Source organism: Rhinolophus sinicus, chromosome 2, assembly GCF_057876585.1.
Source record: "Rhinolophus sinicus isolate RSI-liver-muscle chromosome 2, RSI-T2T, whole genome shotgun sequence".
Lineage (NCBI taxonomy): Eukaryota > Metazoa > Chordata > Mammalia > Chiroptera > Rhinolophidae > Rhinolophus > Rhinolophus sinicus.
In genome coordinates, this window is record NC_142502.1 from 181761426 (window position 1) to 181781605 (window position 20180).

The following is a 20180-nucleotide window of genomic DNA, read 5'->3' on the forward strand; positions in this document are numbered from 1 at the left end:
CGGAATAGCGCCCGGCTGCCCCGTGCTTCCTCGCTCACACACTCGCACGTGTGTTTCAGTGTGTGAAGGAGCTGAGTGCGCTGCTGCTGAACCAGTCCCTGCTGCTCCCGTCCCTGAAACTCCTCCTCGAGAGCCAGGACGCGACCCTTCACGCCGTGGCCCTGGAGCACATCACCGCCATTGCCAAGGTAATCCCAGTGCACTGCACTCTTTCTTCTGCTTGACAGAAATGAATCAGTGTGCTCATTCTTGTAAACATAACCGTGACTTATTTAAGATTGTTTTATCTACAGTATTCTCTGACCACAACGGCTGTTTCTGTTTTGTCTAAGAGGTAGGAATTTGTTTTGCAAACATTTACTGAACTCATCTGGTTCACAAATATTTACTAAACTAGACTCTCTGTTTAGGTGCAGAGGACACAAATCCGAATAACGAAGTTATTTCTCTAGAGAAGCAGTGTGCTAGTCGTTAGGAAAATGTCACAGCAGCCCAGGACTATGGGGTACTAGTCTTTGCCACTTTAAATTTGGGTTGAAAGAACTCCTAGCGTCAGACAGGTTTTCTGTGCCGGAGATGCGTACTGGGTTATCTACTAATTAACTGTGAGAAAGCTCCCCGGAGTCCTGTTTCCTGGCATCCTCTGAAATCTCAAGCTCTTATTTCCTCTGGCAACCTAACCCCCATTGAAGCTTCTCGGCTTGAGGAATGATATGCTAAACTCAGGGCTCCGGTTTCTCCCTCAAGGCTGCTTATCTTGTTATTGTGATTAAGGAAGAATCGTTCATTTCCTTTTTTAAATTTTACACTTTAGAATCAGATAGCTCAGGGTTGTGTTTTAATGAATTCACATTGTATGATTCTTACTGACATCTTTCTGTAGGGAGAGCATTCTTTCATTTGAAGTATATTAGTGTGTCTGTGTGTGTACTTTTTTTAAAAAACAAAAATGTAAGAGGATGTCTCCTAGGGATCAGAGAGGAGGGAGAAGCCCAGGGCGAGGTACATGCTTGCCACACAAGATAGAAGAGATTAATGAAAATACAGGCATGCGCTGCCTAATGACAGACATACGTTCTGAGAAACTTGTCGTTAGGCGACTCCGTCATGGTGCAAACACCACAGAATGCGCTTACACAGACCGAGGTGGTACAGCCAACTACACACCTGGGCGTATGGTCTGGCCTATGGCTCCTGGGCTACAAGCCCGAACAGCACGTTACTAGACTGAACACTGTAGGCAGCTGTAACACCATGGTAAGTATTTGTGTATCTAAACATAGAAAAGGTACAGTAAAAACGTGGTATAAAAATGGTTTACCTATAGGGCACTTGCCACGAATGGAGCTTTGCAGGCCTGGGAGCTGTACTGGGTGAGTCAGTGAGAGAGTGGGGCATGACTGTGCACGACTGGAGACTTTATACACACTGGACACTTAGGCTACCCTAGATTTATAAAATAACACGAGATTAATCGAGTGCAAGAGAAAATGATGGAATGAGGAGATGCAGTCAACACGAGATGTATGAGGCCGCTGCCAGTGTAACATAGCATATGGTTTTACAGCAAAGTTTTTTTTTAAGTAAAGAGAGTACACTCTAAAATAATGATAAAAAGTATGGTGTGGTAAATACATAAAGCAGTAACGCAGTCAGTTGTTATCATTGAGAATTATGCACTGTACATAATTGTATCTGCTATACTTTCATGCAACTGGCAGGGGTGCACGTTGGTTGACACCAGCACCCCCACAAACCTGTGTGTCCTGCAATGGGCTACAGAATTATGATGGTTACGAAGTCACTAGGCCATAGGAGTTTTTCAGCTCCGTGATAATCTTATGGGACCACCGTTGTATATGCGGTCCATCGCTGAAACGTTATGTGTGTGTAAGTGTGTCTTTGACATAAAATTTTGTTAATGACAAAGGATACAGAAAGTTATGTATATGGTTACAAAAAATAGAACATACTTGCATTTGGAAACAGTCCTCATGAACCAAACGAGAAAAAGTAAAGCCTTTTGATGTATTTCTGAAATAAGGAATGCTCTGTGAAGACTTTGTAAATGCTCTTCATTACCACTGGTCGCTGATCGTGGCGGGCCTCTCTGGAAACCAGACTGAAGTCGGATATCGAGGGGCGTGCTGTTGGCAGTCTCCCTGTCTGTGCTCAAATGGAGATTGCATTATGTTGGGAACTTATACAAAACTAAGAATTACAGTGTGTTTCCTTAGCCTATTTTTTAAATGTAAATCCAATAAATTAGAAGGAAGGAAACACTGAAGAAAATCAGGCCGCCAATTTTTAGTGCCTTCCCCCCCACCACCACCATTCTATATTATATTAGTATCTCTGTTTAGACAGTCCCACTAAAATTTGCCATGGGCCTCTCCGGGAATGAAGCAGTGATGTTATTATACATCGCCTTTCCGTATTCATCCTATGTAGAGCTTTCCTGATGCATTCCTGAATTCCATGGGTGAGTCGACCAGTTTTCACTTTAAAGGTTGTTTATCTCCGATGCATCTGTCAGAAGCGGAACTAGAACTGCGGCTCCCGAACAGCTCACTAGCCTTGCTCCCCCGCCTCCACACACAGTTAAGATAAGAAACCAAATGGGGACATGGCAACACCCAAGTAGGTTTTAAATGGCACTAATTGGCCTCCATAACAGTGTCATCTGTGCTAAAAACTCTGTGGCTTTGAAACAGCCCTGCAGGCTGGGTGGTTTACCTGGGGTCGTGATGAGAACACCCCAAACTCCTGTGGCCATCCGATGCAGAGGTGTAAATTGCTAAGATGAGTGCTCACCTACCCCTGAGACCCTTACCTTTAGGAATTCAGTACTGAGGCTTCATTCTAACTTCTGTACTCGAAGTTCAGTATTCACTTGAGGCTATCCCATGTGTGACCATAAAATGTGTTCACAGAAATACTGAGTATCTTCAGATCTGGTGCCTCCTCCAAAGAGCAAACATTTGACAGTTATCCAGTTTTGAAATGTTTTTTGACTTTTTATTTTGCGATCATTTTAAATTCACATTCAGTTGTAGGAAATAGCACCCCTCTCTTATACCTCCACTCAGTTCCCCCCGAGGGTGAGACCCTGTGTACCTGTGGTGTAATATAATACTATACCCAGGACATGGTCATCGAGACAGCCTCTGGGCCTTTTTCCGATTTCACCAGTTTTACGTGCACTCCTCCGTGTGTGGGTCCCTGTGTGCAGTCTCACCACATGTCGCTGGTGTCACCACTGCTGTAGGCAAGATGCACAGTAGTTCCATCTGCAGGGTCCCTCGTGCTACCCGTTACTGCCCGTTATCCCTCCCTGCCCACCCAGCAACCAGCGGCAACTATTAATCTACTCTCAACTCTGAAATTTTGTCATTTTACGAATGCTATATAAATGAAATAAGAAATCACTATAATTTATCATTGCTCTCCCAGCACCATTAAAAGGTCATGTTAGACTTTTCTAAGGGAAGAATTTCAGTGGGCCTTTTCGCAGGACTCCTGTCCAGCTATTTTTAAATCATACTTGGCACTGCAGTGGGAAATACAAAATGTTTGCTTTCTTTTTTCTGTTGTTTTTATTTTGTGACTCACTCTTCATTTTCAGGGTGCTGGAATTCATCAGTAACTTCAGTTTCCCCCTTATTGATTGCTCATGGTAGTTTCTGTTGACATTCAAAGAAGAAGCCATCAGGGACCGGGCAGTCACTCCTCTGATAGGCAGTCACTCCTGCGCAGTGTGTGGACCCAGGGGGAAAGAACCCCACTTGCTTACTGGTGGCCTGCATTATTTTGCTATTTGTTATAGGCTCCTGACAGCTTTATAGGCATTTGCAGTTAAAACGATGATGCTTACGTGCCGATGCCAGAGCTTGGACTGGCCTTTCCTCCAATCGCAGTACTCACTTCTTGCTCTAAGCTTTTCTGAAATTGCGAACCTCTAGTGCCGAGTAACCTCTTACAAATGGCCAGCAGCCTTTTCCCGAGGCCATACAAAGTCCTTCTTAGGGATTATTTTCTGATGAATAATTAATACCCTTGTTTGGTGTGACCTGCTGGGTCACTGTCTCCATCAGCCTTAGGAGCTTTAGAGCTCACCACTTCAAAGCCGTGTCTCTCGAGATGGTTCTCCCTGCCAGGGGGTTGGGAGCTCTTCTCGGGCGTGTTTCCTACCTGGTGCACATCTCGTGACTCATTTCGTCTGAGTAGGCAGCTGTGTGTTTATAATCGTTTTATCCATGGAGAACTTCCGTTTCACACTGCCAGGTGTGTGGGGGCTTTGCTCTGACTGCTTCCTCCTCTGGTCCTGCTCAGTGCCTCTGCCCCCGCCCCACATCCCTGAAAAGAGTAATTCCCGGGGTTAAAAAGGAAGCCTTTAGGGCCTTTAGCACCCAACAAAGGGTTTCTCCCGGAAGCTAATAAGAACTACCATCTTCAAGTATCAGTTTTTCCCAGGCATTATAATGGGCCCTTTTCCTCATTTAATGTTCTTAACACTCCTGTGAGGAGATACCATCTGGTTTCACAGAAGGAAGCACTGATTCAAAGGTCACACAGCTAGAAGCAGCCAGAGCTGAAATTTAAACCCTGGATCCAGATTTCAAAGTCTATACTCATCCATACCTCCTTTTTTTAAATGGAACTAGGCGAGGTATATTATAGGGAAAAGCGTTCTCTCCACTGAGAAATGAAGTTGCTGAAAGTGTCTGAACCGTGGAAGATCAGCGCTGAAAGCACTAGAGCAGAGCTCGTCTGCCAGCGCGCGCAGTGTAGGCTTCCATTTTCAAATCCATGAGGTCACCGGGGCCCTCCCTGGTCAAGCACAGTGAGGGGTAGAGCGCTGACCATTTCCCTGGGTGCTCTGTGCCGCTTTTTATAGACCTCACGGTAAGAGAGCTCCCCCAGAATTAGGGCTGCACCCTTCATCTGGAACATGGTCTTAGTCCTGCCCCATGGAATTGCTCAGAAGTAGTAGCTTCCACATGACAACTCTGCACATTTCTTTTTAATTACTTTTTTGTATTAGTTTCAGGTGTACAAAACAGTGCACTAGTTAGACATTTCACCCCTCAATCACAAAGTGATAGCCCCCTCCCCCAACCCATTGCCACTCCGACATCATATACAGCTGTTACAATTCCATTGACTGTTCCCCTCCTGCACGTTTTTTTAACAAATGTGATTTGTTTCCCCTTTGCTCTTGTCATGAAGGCACCGGGACCTGCCAGTGTCACAGTGACCAGGATCTAGGTTGGAGGGACAGCCTTAAAGATTCTCAGAACAGCATCCTTGGATTCACATATTTATATAAAATCATGACACCTTCCTTTCTTTTCCCCCCATTACCTCTATCCGGGTTTCCAACTAACCAGTCTTCCCAGTGAGAATCTGTTCACCTGCAGGGCCCCCTCAGTGCCGCGTTCTCTACGCCCACTTTCCTTCTTTCCCTGGCATGCCGTGGTAACAGAGATCGGGCTGCTGTCCTGTAACCTTATTTGGTGTCTGCGGAGTTATTTGGTTTCAGCCCTAAGGTCAGCTCATTTTCTTCTCAGAGTATCCAAACTAATTTAGGCAGAGTGATGCAATCATACAAAGGAGAATCAAGTGAGTTCTACAGATGCCACCTGCTATTAAACTGACCTTTTGTTACAATCACTGTCCTTTTGGCTCTTGTAGTCCCAGGCTATTTTTCTCAGAATTTCAAACTTATTTCTAAATATCATTTTAACCTGAGCATACCTAGATGTGTTACTTTCACCCACCATCATTCATCCTCATCCTGTGGTTGGTCTTCTCGATGAAGGAAGCTCTACAGCCACGCGTCTCACAGAATTCTCAGTTGGAGGCCCTGGTGAGAGGCAGCTCACTCCCTGTAGTTTAACCTATTGTATTTCTAGACAGCGTTGATGTTTGCTTGAGTTATTTAGTGTGAGAAGACATATTAAGCACCCGTTGTACACAGACTGGTACTATGCGCAGGAATAAGGAATGAGGAGGATGTTTGTAAAGATGAAATTAAATATCAGCCCTGCATTTAAAGGAATTGTCTCACGAGGAGATTGATATGTGAAATCAAGGACTTAGGCCAAGTAGGAAGGGTGTACATACAAAGTGTGGAACTAGCCAACCTCAGGACCCTGAAGTGGAACATTTGGTTCTGGTCATAGAGGTGATGAGGCTTGGATTTTCAAAGATGCTTTCCCCCTTTTAGGTCATAAGTCAGATGACCTGTCTTCACTGTGGCTTCAGGCGAGGTATACTGTTAAATCCCACGCCAGGAGCGGGACTGATGGTTGGCTGAGAAGTGGAGTCTGAGTATCATTCAGATAAATACAGAATAGAAAAAGTTTTCTGCAGGCATTTTTCTTATTCCAAGTATACACTCATGTTGCCCTTTTATTTTTCTGCCTTTATAGTTTATATATTTAATGTTATTAGTAATACTATAACAATGAGTGAGATGTCCTTCCCTAAAGTAAACAGTGAAATAATGTTGAATAGTCTTCTTTGAAGGAATAGCAGTGAGGTCCTACATACAGTATGCTGCTGGAATTTCAGTTTATCTCATTGCTGTAATTACTTTTAGCTTCATATAGATCCATAAAATCAAAGATTTTAATTCAAAGAAGGTTCATTACCTATTGTTGAAACAGGAATTAAGCAGATAACATTTTAATGGCTTGGAAGGCAATAGTGCTTTGTGCTTTAATGTATTTCTTTCCCGAGCTCTGTAAATTTTTCATTTATTCTAAAAAGTTAATCACTGATGGAAAAAAAAATCACTGGTAGAGGTGGGAAGCATTTTACTCATTTTATGATACCTGTAAGCCTCCTCCCCTTCTAGAAAAGTGGTTTATTTCGGATTTGTTTGACTGTAATAACTTCAGCCATTTATTGAACTTACAGGCATTGTGGTGGGCACTTAAAAAGCATGGGTATCTCAACCCCTATAGGTAGTCTGTGTTTCGGATGTGGAAACTGCCGCCCAGGGAGATTGTCCTTAGTGAGGTCACATGGCTGTTCAACGAAGAAACTGGGATTGGAAATTGGTCTCTAACCCAAAAGCCTGTCTTCTTTTCACAAGACCACACTGTCTCTCACTTTAATTCAAAGTTATTTGATCAGAGGAATTAAATCAACTAATCCTCCTAGGCTTGTCTCATAGTTATTTCAAACATCCAACTGAGTCCAAAAATGACAGGATATATTTTCTTCCTCAAGCTCTTAGAGCACAAATCAAGCCAATGTCAGGATTTTTTACAGACATACCAAAGTAACTCCTGATCGATTAAAAGGTTAGATATTTTTAAAAGTCAGAAAGTCAAAAATTTATATCAGATCCTCCGAGGAATTATAACTTCTAAACCTTAAAGCAATAGAAAAAAAGTCATAAAGGAGCAGATTCTTTCCTGGCAATATAAAAATGTAAAACTTTTGAAAAACAACAAATAACCAAAACAGAATTGTAAACAACAGATTAGACTGTTCAGTATAATTAAAATCAGGGTTAATATTTAAGTTACACGAAGAACTGTTTTACATGTGAAAGAATGATTTTACAACTCTAGTAAATGAGCAAAGGATTTGATCTTTGCACAAGAAAAATAAAAATGATAGGAAATATATGGAAAAAATGTATCCTTGCAAATAAATTCAAATTAAAGCATCTTTGAGGAACCACGCTATATCTCCTAATTTAGCAAGATGATTGTCTTTTCAAAATCGTAACACCCAAAGCTGAGAAGTTTACAGTGAAACGGAACCTTCTCCACTGATATCACTGCTGTGAACCGCACAGGACATCACTGTGTGACACACTTGTACTCATATCCACGCCCAAAAAGGCTTCGGATATCGTGCCCCTTGTGTTAGTCCACTCAGACTGCCATTCCAGAGGACCATAGACGGGGCGACTTAAACAACAGATACTGATTTTCTCACAATTCTGGAGGCCAGAAGTCTAAGATGAAGGTGTCAGCGGGATTGATTTCTTCTGAGGCCTCTCTCCGTGGCTTTAGATGGCCTTCTCCCTGCGTGCTCACGTGGTTGGTTGCCTCTGGCCTTAGGTGTGTTTCATCTCCTCCTCTTATAAGAACACCAGTCACATTGGATTAGGAGCCACCCAGATGGCACAGCATTAAACCTTAGCTACCTCCTTATGGCCCTGTCTCCAAATACTCACACTGAGGTGCTGGGGGTTTGGGACTTCAACATGTGAGTGTGTGTGTGTGTGTGTGTGTGTGTGTGTGTGTGTGTGTGTGATTCATCCTGTAACACCCTAGTGATACCTCGATAATGTTTCCTAAGAAAATACTTGAAATACAGAATGTGCATAAAAAGACATTGATTTGTACTGTTTCAATAATATCAAACAGTAGCCGCTGAAATATTGATAGCGCAGGTTAAATAACTTGTTACATCCATTCAGTATATTATTTTGCAGCCACTAAAAATTTTTAAGACTGAAAACTGCAAAAACATTTAAAAAATTCATAACATGAGAAAAGTAGAATACAGACATCATATGGTGGTGAAAACATATCTGTGCACATGGATAATTACTAGAGAGGACGGGGATAAAATAGTTTTCTTGTGGTGATCCAGATATAGATGGCTTCTTTCTTTGTTCAAACTATTTTCCTTCTTTTCTTTTGACGTAAGAAAAAAAAAAGTAGGTTAGAACTAGTAATGGGATAGTAAGACATTACCAGGCTTCTGTGGCCGCTGGTACCAGATTTTTGGTGCCTTAAGTTAGAATTTTAGCCAGAAACAAGAAAAATGAAGACAAGTCGAGGCTTAACAAATAATCTAGCAACTCAGCAACGTGGGGATGATGCCCGAGTGCCTGTGAAGGGCTTGGGGCACCAGGGCCTCTGCTGTGCTGAAGAGAAGGACTCAGTCTGGCCTCTGCCCTGAGGCGCGTGTCCTGTGTGCGGAGAGGAGCTGTCTGAGCTCCCTGTGACCTTGGGCAGCTTGGGTCTTCTCTGACCCTCAGGCTCCTCTTCTTTAAAATACGTGTGTTGGGATAGGTCCTTACAAAGGCCCTCTCTCTCTGTATTTTTTCATTTTCTATTTTGACCCAAATTTACACAAAATTACTATCCATGTAGTATTTCCCTTGTACATGACAATTATAAAGTATACTGTGGCCATTCTGTACATCTTGCAGAGAGCCAGAACCAGGTGGAAAGTCAGAAAGGAAGTAAAGACTAGTCAGCCACTTCCATTTTTCCAGCACTTGATTCCAAGAAGCGAAACCAAAATTTCTTCCCAGACCTTTCCCTGGCCACTGCCCAGACTCCGTGGAGGTCAGCAATCTCTGAGTCTGCCTTATTTTAGGGAACCTATGAGCGCCAGAACCAGGGCCAAAAGGGGAGCACTGTATTTTATTTCACTTCCAGATGTAAGCCTTAGATCTTCTCAGCCAGAACAGTAGATGGAGCACTTTTGGAGGGCAGGCGCCGACCCTGTCCCTGCCCCTTACTCCCACCGTGCCAGGACACAGCCAGCTACTGTGTTTCCCCGAAAATAAGACCAGGTCTCATGTTAATTTTTGCTCCAAAAGACACATTAGGGCATATTTTGGGGGTGTCTTATTTTTTCATGTACAACAATCTACATTTATTCAAATACAGTCATGTCATCTTCTTCTGGAACATCGTCATAACGTACTAAATGCATCCGTCTGGCTGATGATCTTAACTGAGGCTTATTCTAGGGGTAGGTCTTATTTTCGGGGAAACACGGTATTCGAAAGGCTGGCCACATCCAATGGGAAACTGATTTTAAGGATATCATTGCGCTGGAGAGGAACAGACAGAAGAGGGGGTGAGAGGAGCAGCAGCTGCTGCCATCGACAGAACCCCCATCTCTTCCTCAAGCTGAAAAATCCATCACTCCCTTTCTAGAAGTCTTTCCAGCCCCAAAACGAAGGGCTAGTGAGTAAACAGAAAGAATAGTAAAGGTGTCCCAACCTTGAAGACTTATTCAGGGCAACAAAGAAAGTATTATCCTGCGGTATTTGGGTTCTGAGCCTTTTAGCCATGTGTTTTCTCAAGCACCTGCTTGCAGCCGCCTGGCACACACTGTTCTCTTCTGGGGCGTTAGGTGGAAGGACTCTTATTGTTAAGGGTGAACCAAAATAACAACACGCACAGTAACTCCGTTGGCCTGTGTGTGTGCGTGTGCACGAGTGCGAACGTGTACTTGGAGGCGGCAGTGTCAATGAGAGGATGTGAGCTTTGGGGTCATTCATGTATTCACTCCACAAATCTCGCTGAGCTGCTCACACGTGGCCCACACTATTCGGGCAGGAGGCGTGCAGGCGTGAACAAAGGACTCAGGCTTTCTAGAGGAGCTCGTATTCTGGAAGGCAATAAGCAACAGATAAGCAAACTTGTCAGAGCTGAGGGCTCCTAGTCCAGCTCACCATCAGCAGCCATCCGACGTTTGACGTGACTCTGACTTCATTGTACCCCAGTTTCTTCATCTATCAAGTGGGATTGTAACTGTCTTAAAGCGATACTTTAAGGCTTAGCGAGAGAGCCCGCTGGCTTGTGGGAGTACACATAGCAATAGTGAGGGCAGAACCTCGGCGGGTGGGGGTTAAAGACTCTTGTTTCCTACCTGCAAAGGAAAAGAGAGAGGAAGTTGGCATGAAAGAAGACATGCTACACTCATAAGCAACACCCCAGTGAGGGGTATGGAAAGCTCTTGTGTCCCTTTTGGCAGAAAAGCTAGTCTTTCATACCAGTTGTTTTTCCTACCATCCAGCCTCTAAAAACAAAAATAAACAAAAAAAGTTGAGTTCAACCTGAGTCAGGTGGGCGGGCTATGTGTACAAGTGTTGAGGAAACAAAGGCTAAAGAAACGATGCGAGAGACCCTTCAGTGCAGAGTCCAGCTCTGGTCAGACCCTCTGCAGAGATCAGGTCCTGATGCACTTGTACAGAAATGTGACGAGTTCAGTAATGTAGTTCATCCAACCATGTAACAAATATGGATTGAACCAGATGCGGAAATAGAAGGCTGATCAAACCTCTGTGCCCTCAGGAAGCCCCCAGTCTGATGGGAGAGGCACATCAGAGAACTGTAAACTACACGAAGACGCACATACGCGGCGTCTTGGAGGACTGAGGAAGGAGGCATCAGCTTGGCCAACAGACTTAGAGAAAATGCCACCAAGAAGATGGCATTGGAGCTGACGTTTAGGCTGGGTTTTGAAGGACCACTAGGTTGTAGGGAAGACAGCCGCTGTCTAACAGCGGCAGTTACTTACTCTCAGAACTGTGGTTGTACTGCTTGCATCCAGTAGACACAGTTGACCTTCTCACTCAATAGCCTTGACTGCTGTCACAGAAAATAGAGAAGAGCACATTGTGTACAGTTGTATAATGGAGTTGGTCTAAACGTTAGTTAATTGGCTTTGAAATGCCACGTTACTTCTGAGGTTCCCACAGCCAGAGTTATTAAGAGTGCATGGTGATATTAAAAAAACCTGTCATGAAGCTGTTTTGTGACACCGCAATGTAAATGAGCGTGGAATGTTGATACGTGATTAGTGTTAACTTGGTTCCATACAAAAATGTGGACAGTAATAGACAATAGAAAAATATACGCTAAGTGTCATCGCCGTGGAAAACCATGCATAGACTAAGAAGAGCAGGGAGACAGGACAGAGAACGTACAAGCTGAAAGAACTTGTACAACATGTTTTAAAAAGGCAAGTTCTGTACTAAGCTTTCTGGAGCCTTAAGCAAGAACAAGTTTTAAACACGTCCTGCTGGTTATCCTGTTTATATCAGTGGGGTTGACGGTTTTATTTTCTCAGTGGAGTAAAGGAAAAAAAGGTTTACTTGGTCTGAAAAGAATTTTTTTCTTGTGGATCTACACACGGGAGTGTTGGGGTGAAAGGCGATGGACCATGCTGAAAGCAGCAGTGAAATGGTGAAGTGGCTGTGAAAAGCCCAGACTTAGAAGTCAGGACTGACCTAAATTCAGATCCTGGCTCCAGGACTTCACTGACCACCACACCTCAGCTTCCTAAGCTGTAACACTGACAGCTGAGAGTGCTGAGGGCCAGTCGGTTTGGGAGGACTCGAGGAAGTGGTAAGCGCCCTCGGCGGGGCAGTCTCGGGCACGCAGCTGTGGTAGCGGTCTCCATGATTCAAGGGGCCTCTTGGTACGCGGCTGTCTTATGTGAAAAGGAAACCATGTCTGTCATCCCAGGCTTGACCTCAGACACTCGCGCCCTGCGTGTGCTCTTTGGAGCAGGCACTGTTACCCTGGGCAGAGGTGTTTGTGATGACAAATGCAAAAGGGCAATGCCCAGCAAACCGGCGGACAGTATGATGAGTCGCTGGTGAGAAGTAAGCAGCGCCACTCTCACGTCTTGCCTGTCTTGTTTCTTGAAGGTGAATGACTCAAACTGTGACCAAGAACTCCTGTCCCTGCTCCTGGATGCCAAGCTGTCGGTGAAGTGCATCTCCACTCCCTTCTACACGCATCTCATCGAGCACCTCTTGGCCAGCCCCCAGCAAGGGCGCTGGGACGTGGAGGAGCTGGCCAGACACCTGCGGGAGGCTGGCCATGAAGCTGAAGCCGGATCGCTCCTTCTGACCGCGAGGGGCACCCATCGCGCCCTGAGAACGTTCAGCGCGGCCCTCAGCGCCGGCCGGCACTGGGTGTGAGTGGCGCAGGTGCATGCGGCAGGACCTCCTCCCTGGTGGGAGGGAGCCTCCAGAGCGGGGGGCTGTTCCCAGAGGCGACGCCAGTACCTGGTGATTGTTCTCAGTGGTTCCTGCACATTGAAAATAAAGCTGTACATTAACAATGAGCAAGCTGCCACTTTTTTTTTTTTTTAAACTATTTCCTCTTTCTGACAGTGACTGGTTAACATACTTCATTACGAAGAGAGACTTGACTCTTCCTCCTATTTCTTTTGAATGCCTTTTGGAGTAGAATGCTATTAAAGCATCTAAAACTGCAGTTCAGACGGGTGGATGTAGTGGTGGGTAGGGTTGCGTTACAGAGGGAGAGTTTGTGGACTAGTTAGTGGTTGGAGAGATGTCCTGGGATGGAGGAAGGGTGGATCTGGAGCCAATCTCAGGTTAACTATGTGCCTTTGGGCAGAGTTCTCCACCTTTCTGAACCTTAGTCTAGCATGCATAAAATGAGGGTCATACCATTTATCTCCCAAAGTTGTTGAGTATTATGTGACGTTGTGTGTCTGAGGCTCCGTCAGATCCATAGTGGGGGCCCAAGAATTGTCACCCCTCTGTCCTCTGCTAGTGTTATAGTATATGAGTTGTGATTTTAAGACCACAGCCAGATGGTCTATACCAGCACAGGAGGGCTGCCTACTCAGTTGGGGGGTGGTGGTCTCTAAGTTTTTCAGCATCACCATAAGAAGTGTGACAAATTCACATGTCTGTAAAACCTCTATAACTAGGTGGCTGGGCTAACAGAACCAGCATGTACACTCATGGGTATATTAGGGTTCACTAGTTTGCATATAGTCAATGATAATGAGGGTGTGACTAGTAGCACCCGTAGAGAAACCAACACTGAAGGAAGGGTGTTTCCCAGGGCAGGAGGTCGGACCTGATGCCTGATTCACAGGCACTTACTCCCGCTGCACAAGCATGTGCCTGGAGGTGGAGGCTCAGGCTGCAAGTTCTGGCCTTAGTTCTGGAGAGTCCACAGCAGCTCCAAGCCACAGCAGCAGCCTAGCCAGCAGCTGGGGGAGGAGAGCAGACTCGGTAACTAAGGGACCCTCAGAGGGTCGCTCTGATGCACACTGGTCTTGACCTCAACCCCAAAGAAATATTTGGAGGGAGAGGGTGGCTGTGCATCAATAGGACGGTTTAGTTTGGATAGATGAGATAATATATAAGACAAGACTTTATCATGAGGAATCACTTTTAATTTAAGTAATTTGAAAAGGCTGCCTCTGGTCAGTTTCCATGTTGCGCTGTCAAAGCCAGTGAGCTGGATGTAACACAGCTCACTGGGGGTCTTTGACTTATGGCATATTGGGGCAGCCTAGTTTCCACATTTCCTGTCACCAGTGCCATATACACGCCTGTCGGGTCCACCCTCTACCTAAGAATAGCATCGTTTCACCTTGTAGTCTATTATCATCACCATCATTACTGGCTTCATCTCATTTCTACTCCTGTGGATGCAGCTGCAGAGTCCTCTGATGAAAAAAAAAAGTTTTCATCATCTTTGGAGGCGACTTGCTGGCATAATAGCTCATTCCCTTGACTTCTGACCCGTTGTCTTACCCCAGGATTGAGTTTCTTGCCCGAACCATCAGCAGCATCGGGAATTTAGGAATAGCTTGCACAAGCCTTTAAAATATTTCCAAGGAAAAGGGTCAGCATGTTTCTTGCAATTAGGTAACATCTGTCCACGAGGCCAACATGGCCTTGCATTCTGGTGCCACCAGCTGTGCCAGATGGCAATAATCAAGCCACTGCTAGGAAACACACCTGCTGATAACGTCGGTTCTCTCCACCCTTACAGCTGCTGTGTTTCCCCGAAAATAAGACCGGGTCTCATATTAATTCTTGCTCCAAAAGACGCATTAGGACTTATGTTCAGGGGATGTTATCCTAAAAAATCACGCTAGGGCTTATTTTCTGGTTAGGCCCTATTTTCGGGGAAACACGGTAACTTCCGTCATTTCAGGTGACTGAAAACATCAAGTGAGCAGTATTCTGAGGTAACATGGTCCGTATTAATGGAATCCATTGGAAAAGTGGACCCAAGGGTGAGCAGAGTCGAGAGTGAGCCTTGGCTATCAGCTGGGCTCGGTGAACACAGACCTCAGGTAAGCCACTTCACCCTGACCCTCATTTTCTCATGCTGGAGTAGGGCTAATAATGCCTTGCAGATAGTTGCAGTTCAACAAAATAATGCCCCTGCATCACAGCCACCCAGTTTGTGCCTTGGAACCCCCTCTGTCAAGGGACCCTCCCTCTGTTGATGGTGCCAGGCCCTGCTTCAGCTGAAGAAATTCTCCGCCAGTGATATACCCTGTGGGGGCAGAGCCCCAGAAAGTAGTTTACAGGCTCTCAGCCTCACGTGGAGGGGTGCTGGCTTGAGTAGTAGATGGCCGTCAGCTGTGGCTGATTGGCCGTCAGCTGTAGCCAGTTAGCCAATTAGCCGCTAATATAACGGCTGCGGCTACGGAGGAGAGTGGAGGAGAGTGAAAGAGAGTCGTCGGTGGGTTGCAGACAAAACGGACAGCAGGTCGCACGTCCAGCGAACCCAGCCTCCAGTGAGACCGTAGTGGTATGACTCCCCTACCTATGGCTCCGTGGGTGTTCCTTTTTGGCCTCACCATATCCTGCGTTCTTGTACGGGGAGCGGGAGCAGAGACCCCGCAGGCCGCCCTGCACGACAAATGGCGCAGCGAGCAGGGTCCCCCGCATGACACGTGTGAATCTCTCTTTCCTGGTGTCTGTTGAGTTCTGGACGGCTGCCCAGGGTGCCAGAAGCAGATTTCAGAAACCGAGGCCCTCAGCAGTGGTCAGGTGGTGAGAGAAGCCACAGGGTATGTGATTCAGAGGTCCTGGAGGGGTTCTCGAGGTGGCCCAGCCTGACGTTTATCCAGCCACGGAAGGGCCAGGTTGGAGTTTTCACTCTGCTGTAGTTCACCCTACACCTGGTGGGTGCACTGGTGTCTGACCAGCAACGTGCCTGTTTCTGAGGCAGCGCTGTTGAAGAGAAAGTGCTAGATTGGAGTCAGAGACCCGGGTTTGAGAGTCGGTCTGGCTAATTTACGACTGGCCTGGTCTGTGTCTGTTTCCGGTACACCTTTCCATTGTTTTAAGACAATGTCAGTGGCAGAGTGCTTCCGGGACCCTGGGGATGGCGAAGGTGTGTCAGGATGAGGTCTTTGGCTGGAACAGATTTGTGGACAAAGTATATGACTACAGGTGACCATCAACACAGGTGGGCCAGCAGGTGGTCTCTAAGATCCTCAGGTGACCCCTAATCTCCCTCTGCCCCGTTCTTTGGCACTTGACTCGTCAAGGACTCCCCACTGCACCTGAGCTGGGCTGAAGGCAGGAGGTCAGGATGCTTGGCGTTCTGTCCTGGGTGGAGGACAACCACTTGGCATGTAAATCAGGAGCTGTCCCCGGGCCTCCCAATGCCTGAGGAAAGTGGCCAGGGCTGAGCTGGATGGACCTCTCCTGCCACTCAAGTTTCCCCATCCTGTGGCAGAGCTGCAGATACAGGACCGAATGGCCCAGACTCAGGAAGGGAAGCCACCCTGTCCCCGGGACAGGAGTGCCACACCAGTGCTGCCCATTTTTCTCTCAGAAGAGAGATTGACGGTCTCTAATGGGTACTTGAAGTTCGCTTCAACACTACTAGCTTCCTGTCAGCGTTCTCCACACCAGGCACGCTTCCTTCATCTGCTGTTGTCCAGGTTAGTCCTACTACAGAGGGTGCCAGAAAATGTAGACACATTTTCAGAAAGGAAAAAACAATTAAAATTGTAATAATATATACCGATAGCAAAAGATGAATACAAGCCGTGTTTAACTTCTGCAATTACAAGAGGTGCTCAAAGTGGTTACCTTCAGTGTCCAGACACTTCTGATTACAGCAAACTACTGCTTGAGCAACGTTGACCAAAGTGTCCACTTGTAGACATTTTTTTGGCACCCCCTGTATTTACAGCTTACTTCTTCCCAGGAGGCAAGAGAAGGCAGCCTACTGTCATTCGGTTGTAGCCCAACCTTTACAACTCCTTTACTTTAACTAGAAGACATTTGCTCTTTGCAAGTACTAGCGATAAAATAAGGTACAATTTATTGAGCCCCTACCTATGTACAAGGTCGCGTACATGCATTAGCAGTGAGCCACAAACCACTCCAGCAAGGAAAGTAGATATTATGCCCCATTTATATATGAGAAAACCAACTCGGGTGAAATGACTTGCCTAAGATCTCCCTAAGAAAGAGGAGGATTTGAACGCATGTCAATCTGATTCCAAAGCCCAACTTTTGCAGGATGTCATACTCTGTGACAATTCTGTTATTCCCTGCTAATAGCCTCAGTGGCGGTGCACTTTTGTAAAGGGGGTCGACTGCAGCTAGAGGGTCAGCAACCAATGTCTCCTTTTATAGAAGAGATGGTCCAAAATGTATCTAGGATCTGTTAGGCAAAATGGTTCTCTGAACCCTTTCATATTAACTTCTTATCAGAGTGGAAGTTTCTATCATCCTGACCTAGAAAAGGGATTCCCGTTTACCAAAAGACCTTCTAATTCCAGGTAACCTCACACAGTTGGCAGAAAACCCAGTTTTCCCCTTTTTCAAAGCTCAGTGTGCCATGGCTTACCTTTCCAAACTCTCCCTGGATAGTCGATGGGAAGAGAGTGGTCCCTTTGTGAGAAAGCAGGAAATGAGAGACTGTGGACTGGCGTGACGCTGAGAGGTCACCCGGCCCAGGCTCCCACCTGTCCCTATCAGGACGTCTTATTCCAGTGCCTCTGGCAGGTCCTCCAGCCTCTGCCTGAAGGTTGTCTCACAAAACAGCTTGTCTCCAGGCAGCAGCTTTAGTTGTTTGAAAGTTCTATCTTTTACGACCTGTGACTTACTGCCTTTCAGCCACAGGGTGCCCCTGCACCCCACAGGCAAGCCCGGCATTTCCCGTTTGCAGGGCTCTTGCCGGGATGCCCACTGAACATCTCTGAGCCTTATGTTTCATCACCTTCGCCCACAAGCCACCCTCTCTGCTGCAGTGGACACTGAGGCCCACCTCTTCACTCAGATTCCACACTGTTCGACCTTGTCTCCTTACTCTAGTCTTTCTCCTCTAGGGCTCCCTCCGTCAGAGCCATCTTTCTAAAACAGATGTCTGACTTGTCATCCCCCAAGGTAAAGCCCTCCCGTAGCTCCCTGTGGTCTGTAAGATGAGCTGGTAGGCATGGTAATCAAAGCCTTTTACATCATGTTTGGATTGACTATTCTTTGTCTCATGCAACATTCTTTATAGGTGATCTTCACAATAACCTTATTGCTAGATGTTACTGCTTTTAAAATTGCATTTTATAGGGCATGATGAGGGTCAAAGGTTAAACAGTCGTCCCAAACCACATAGCCAGTAGGGGGCAGAATCTGGACCTTGAGGTTTCTGAGGCTCAAACTTCTACTCTGTCTCCATGTGCCAAGCAGTGTGTGTGTGTGTGTGTGTGTGTTCTGTGACTTACGTAGATATCTACTATTAACGCCTACATTTTGGTTTTCCATCCCCCACCCCCCACACACACACCCACCACCATCTGAGCGCCTACTTACACTCTGGTTCTCTGGTTATTGACCTGGCACTGTGAGCGTGGCCCTCTGTCACCTCCAGCACTCAGTCTTCCAGGCTGAGGGGTTGGTGACATTCTGTTGGGGGCTCCACCATTTCCTGGGAGGTGGCACTAATTTCTCAGTGCGTGCGTGGTGGGGGCGGTGTGTTGAGAGTCCGTCTTTAGTATGTTCCTTCAGTCCAGTCCCATCTTCTTAGTTACTAGCTGCTGAAAGTCTGGGATAGGTGGATGGTACCCTTCTCTGCTTTGAGTCCTGGCAGTGGATCCCGTACTTTGTCATTTGTCTTTCCTCATTTATTATAGTAAGTGTCGGGGTGGGTCCGGGGCTTAGGCAGCTGTGCTCATCCTACTAAAATTCCACTTTTCCTAGACCTCTACGTATCATCTCTTCATTCTTACAACTCTGTGAGGGAGGTCTCATTAGTCCCCAACTTCCCGATGAGGAAACTGACGCTCAGAGAGTTTAAGTCACCCAGCTTGTGAGTGGTGGAGCTCTCTGCACCTAAACCTAACTCCTAGTCCCCCAGAGGTGGTGATGGCACTGCTGTCCCCTGATGTGAATGGCTGCCTGCAGGGAGTTTTCAGGATGTGGAACATCATCCCCCAGCCTGATTTCCTCCCTCCTCATTTCTGATGCCTCTTCTGATGGATGGAGGCTTTCAGGTCCCAGAAGCATCAAGCTGGAAGATTCCCTGAGGGAAAGGTACAGTGACTGCCACTGAGCCAAGCTGGGATCTTACAGCCTTAGATGGTGTGTGGGGAGAGAGAAATGTGGACACTGTTGACAGGGCAAGAACAATGGAAGGGGCGATTGTTTACCTTGTAACCACCCACAGAAAGGGCACCATGCAGAGGGCCTCTGGGCACATGGGGTGGAGGGACTCAGACATCTACACAAGTCCTTCCCTCTCCTCTTTACTGTCTCTGCATTTCTCTGCCAGCCTGTTTCACTGTCTGCGCCTGCCGCTGGGCCGCCGTAGCCCTGGAAGGGCTTATTCTTAGTGGCTTGGCCACAGAAGAGAAAAGGGCGACTCCCCTCCCCTCTCACCAGTAGGTACATGGTGGGGCAGACTGGTCAGGTCAGCGCTGCAGTGAGGCTGGCTGTGTTACCAGCAGAAGCGGGGGGGGGGGGGGGGGGGACTGCAGCCTGGCCTGGCCCTAATTTAGATCTCTTTTGGGTAGCCACAGGGAACAGGTACCTGAAGACACAGTTTCCTCAAGTTCGGATGTTTGCTGGGTGGCACCTGGCATAGTGGGAAGAGCAGATTCGGCCCTCAGCCCGGGCTCTGCCATTTGCTAGCTGTGGAACCTTGGTGCCTGCTGCTGGCATTAGGCTGCCCCTGTCACCCTGTCACCTTCCTTCCTTTTACATTTGCTGAAAGGGAGAGAAAAGCAACTCCAGCCCCTTGGCCTTGTCATCCCTTTCAGGAGCACCTGCAGGAGTTGCCATGGCAACGGGCTCTGCAGCCCTGCTCCTCTCTGCCCCTGGCTGACTAGCTCCTGGCTGTCTGTTAACCACTGTGCTGTGATTTGTGGGGGCCAGAGAGTTTACCAGCAAAGGGTAATTACTGTGCGAGTTCAGGACTCCTGGTCCCGCAGGAGGCCTGGAGCTGGTCTATCCCAAGGGACCGAGGTCTCCAGGATCAGTGCTGTCGCTCAGGCCCCTGAGGGCTGGGAGCAGCGAGGTCCTGACAGCCTCCCAGCCTCCCATGGGCTCTGTTACCCGGCGCTGCGCCCCCTGGCAGAGTCCCCTGGCACTCTGCACCAGCAGCGGGGTTATCCATACCCTTATGGTACTCTTCAGTTCACAAGGCACGTTCCCAGCC

At 46.9% G+C, this 20180-nt stretch overlaps 1 protein-coding gene across 2 annotated transcripts in view; it reads left to right on the forward strand.

The window, feature by feature from the left end:
* The window catches only part of NBAS (NBAS subunit of NRZ tethering complex), a 274620-nt gene extending 261768 nt beyond the window's left edge, over positions 1–12852 (forward strand). For both annotated transcript variants that reach the window (XM_074331709.2, XM_019751941.3), the window contains 2 exons: positions 60–188; positions 12431–12852. In XM_074331709.2, coding sequence (XP_074187810.2) covers positions 60–188; positions 12431–12706 — 405 coding nt within the window. In that variant the 3' untranslated portion in view covers positions 12707–12852. The remainder of the gene's footprint in view (positions 1–59; positions 189–12430) is intronic.
* Positions 12853–20180: the final 7328 nt, after the last annotated feature.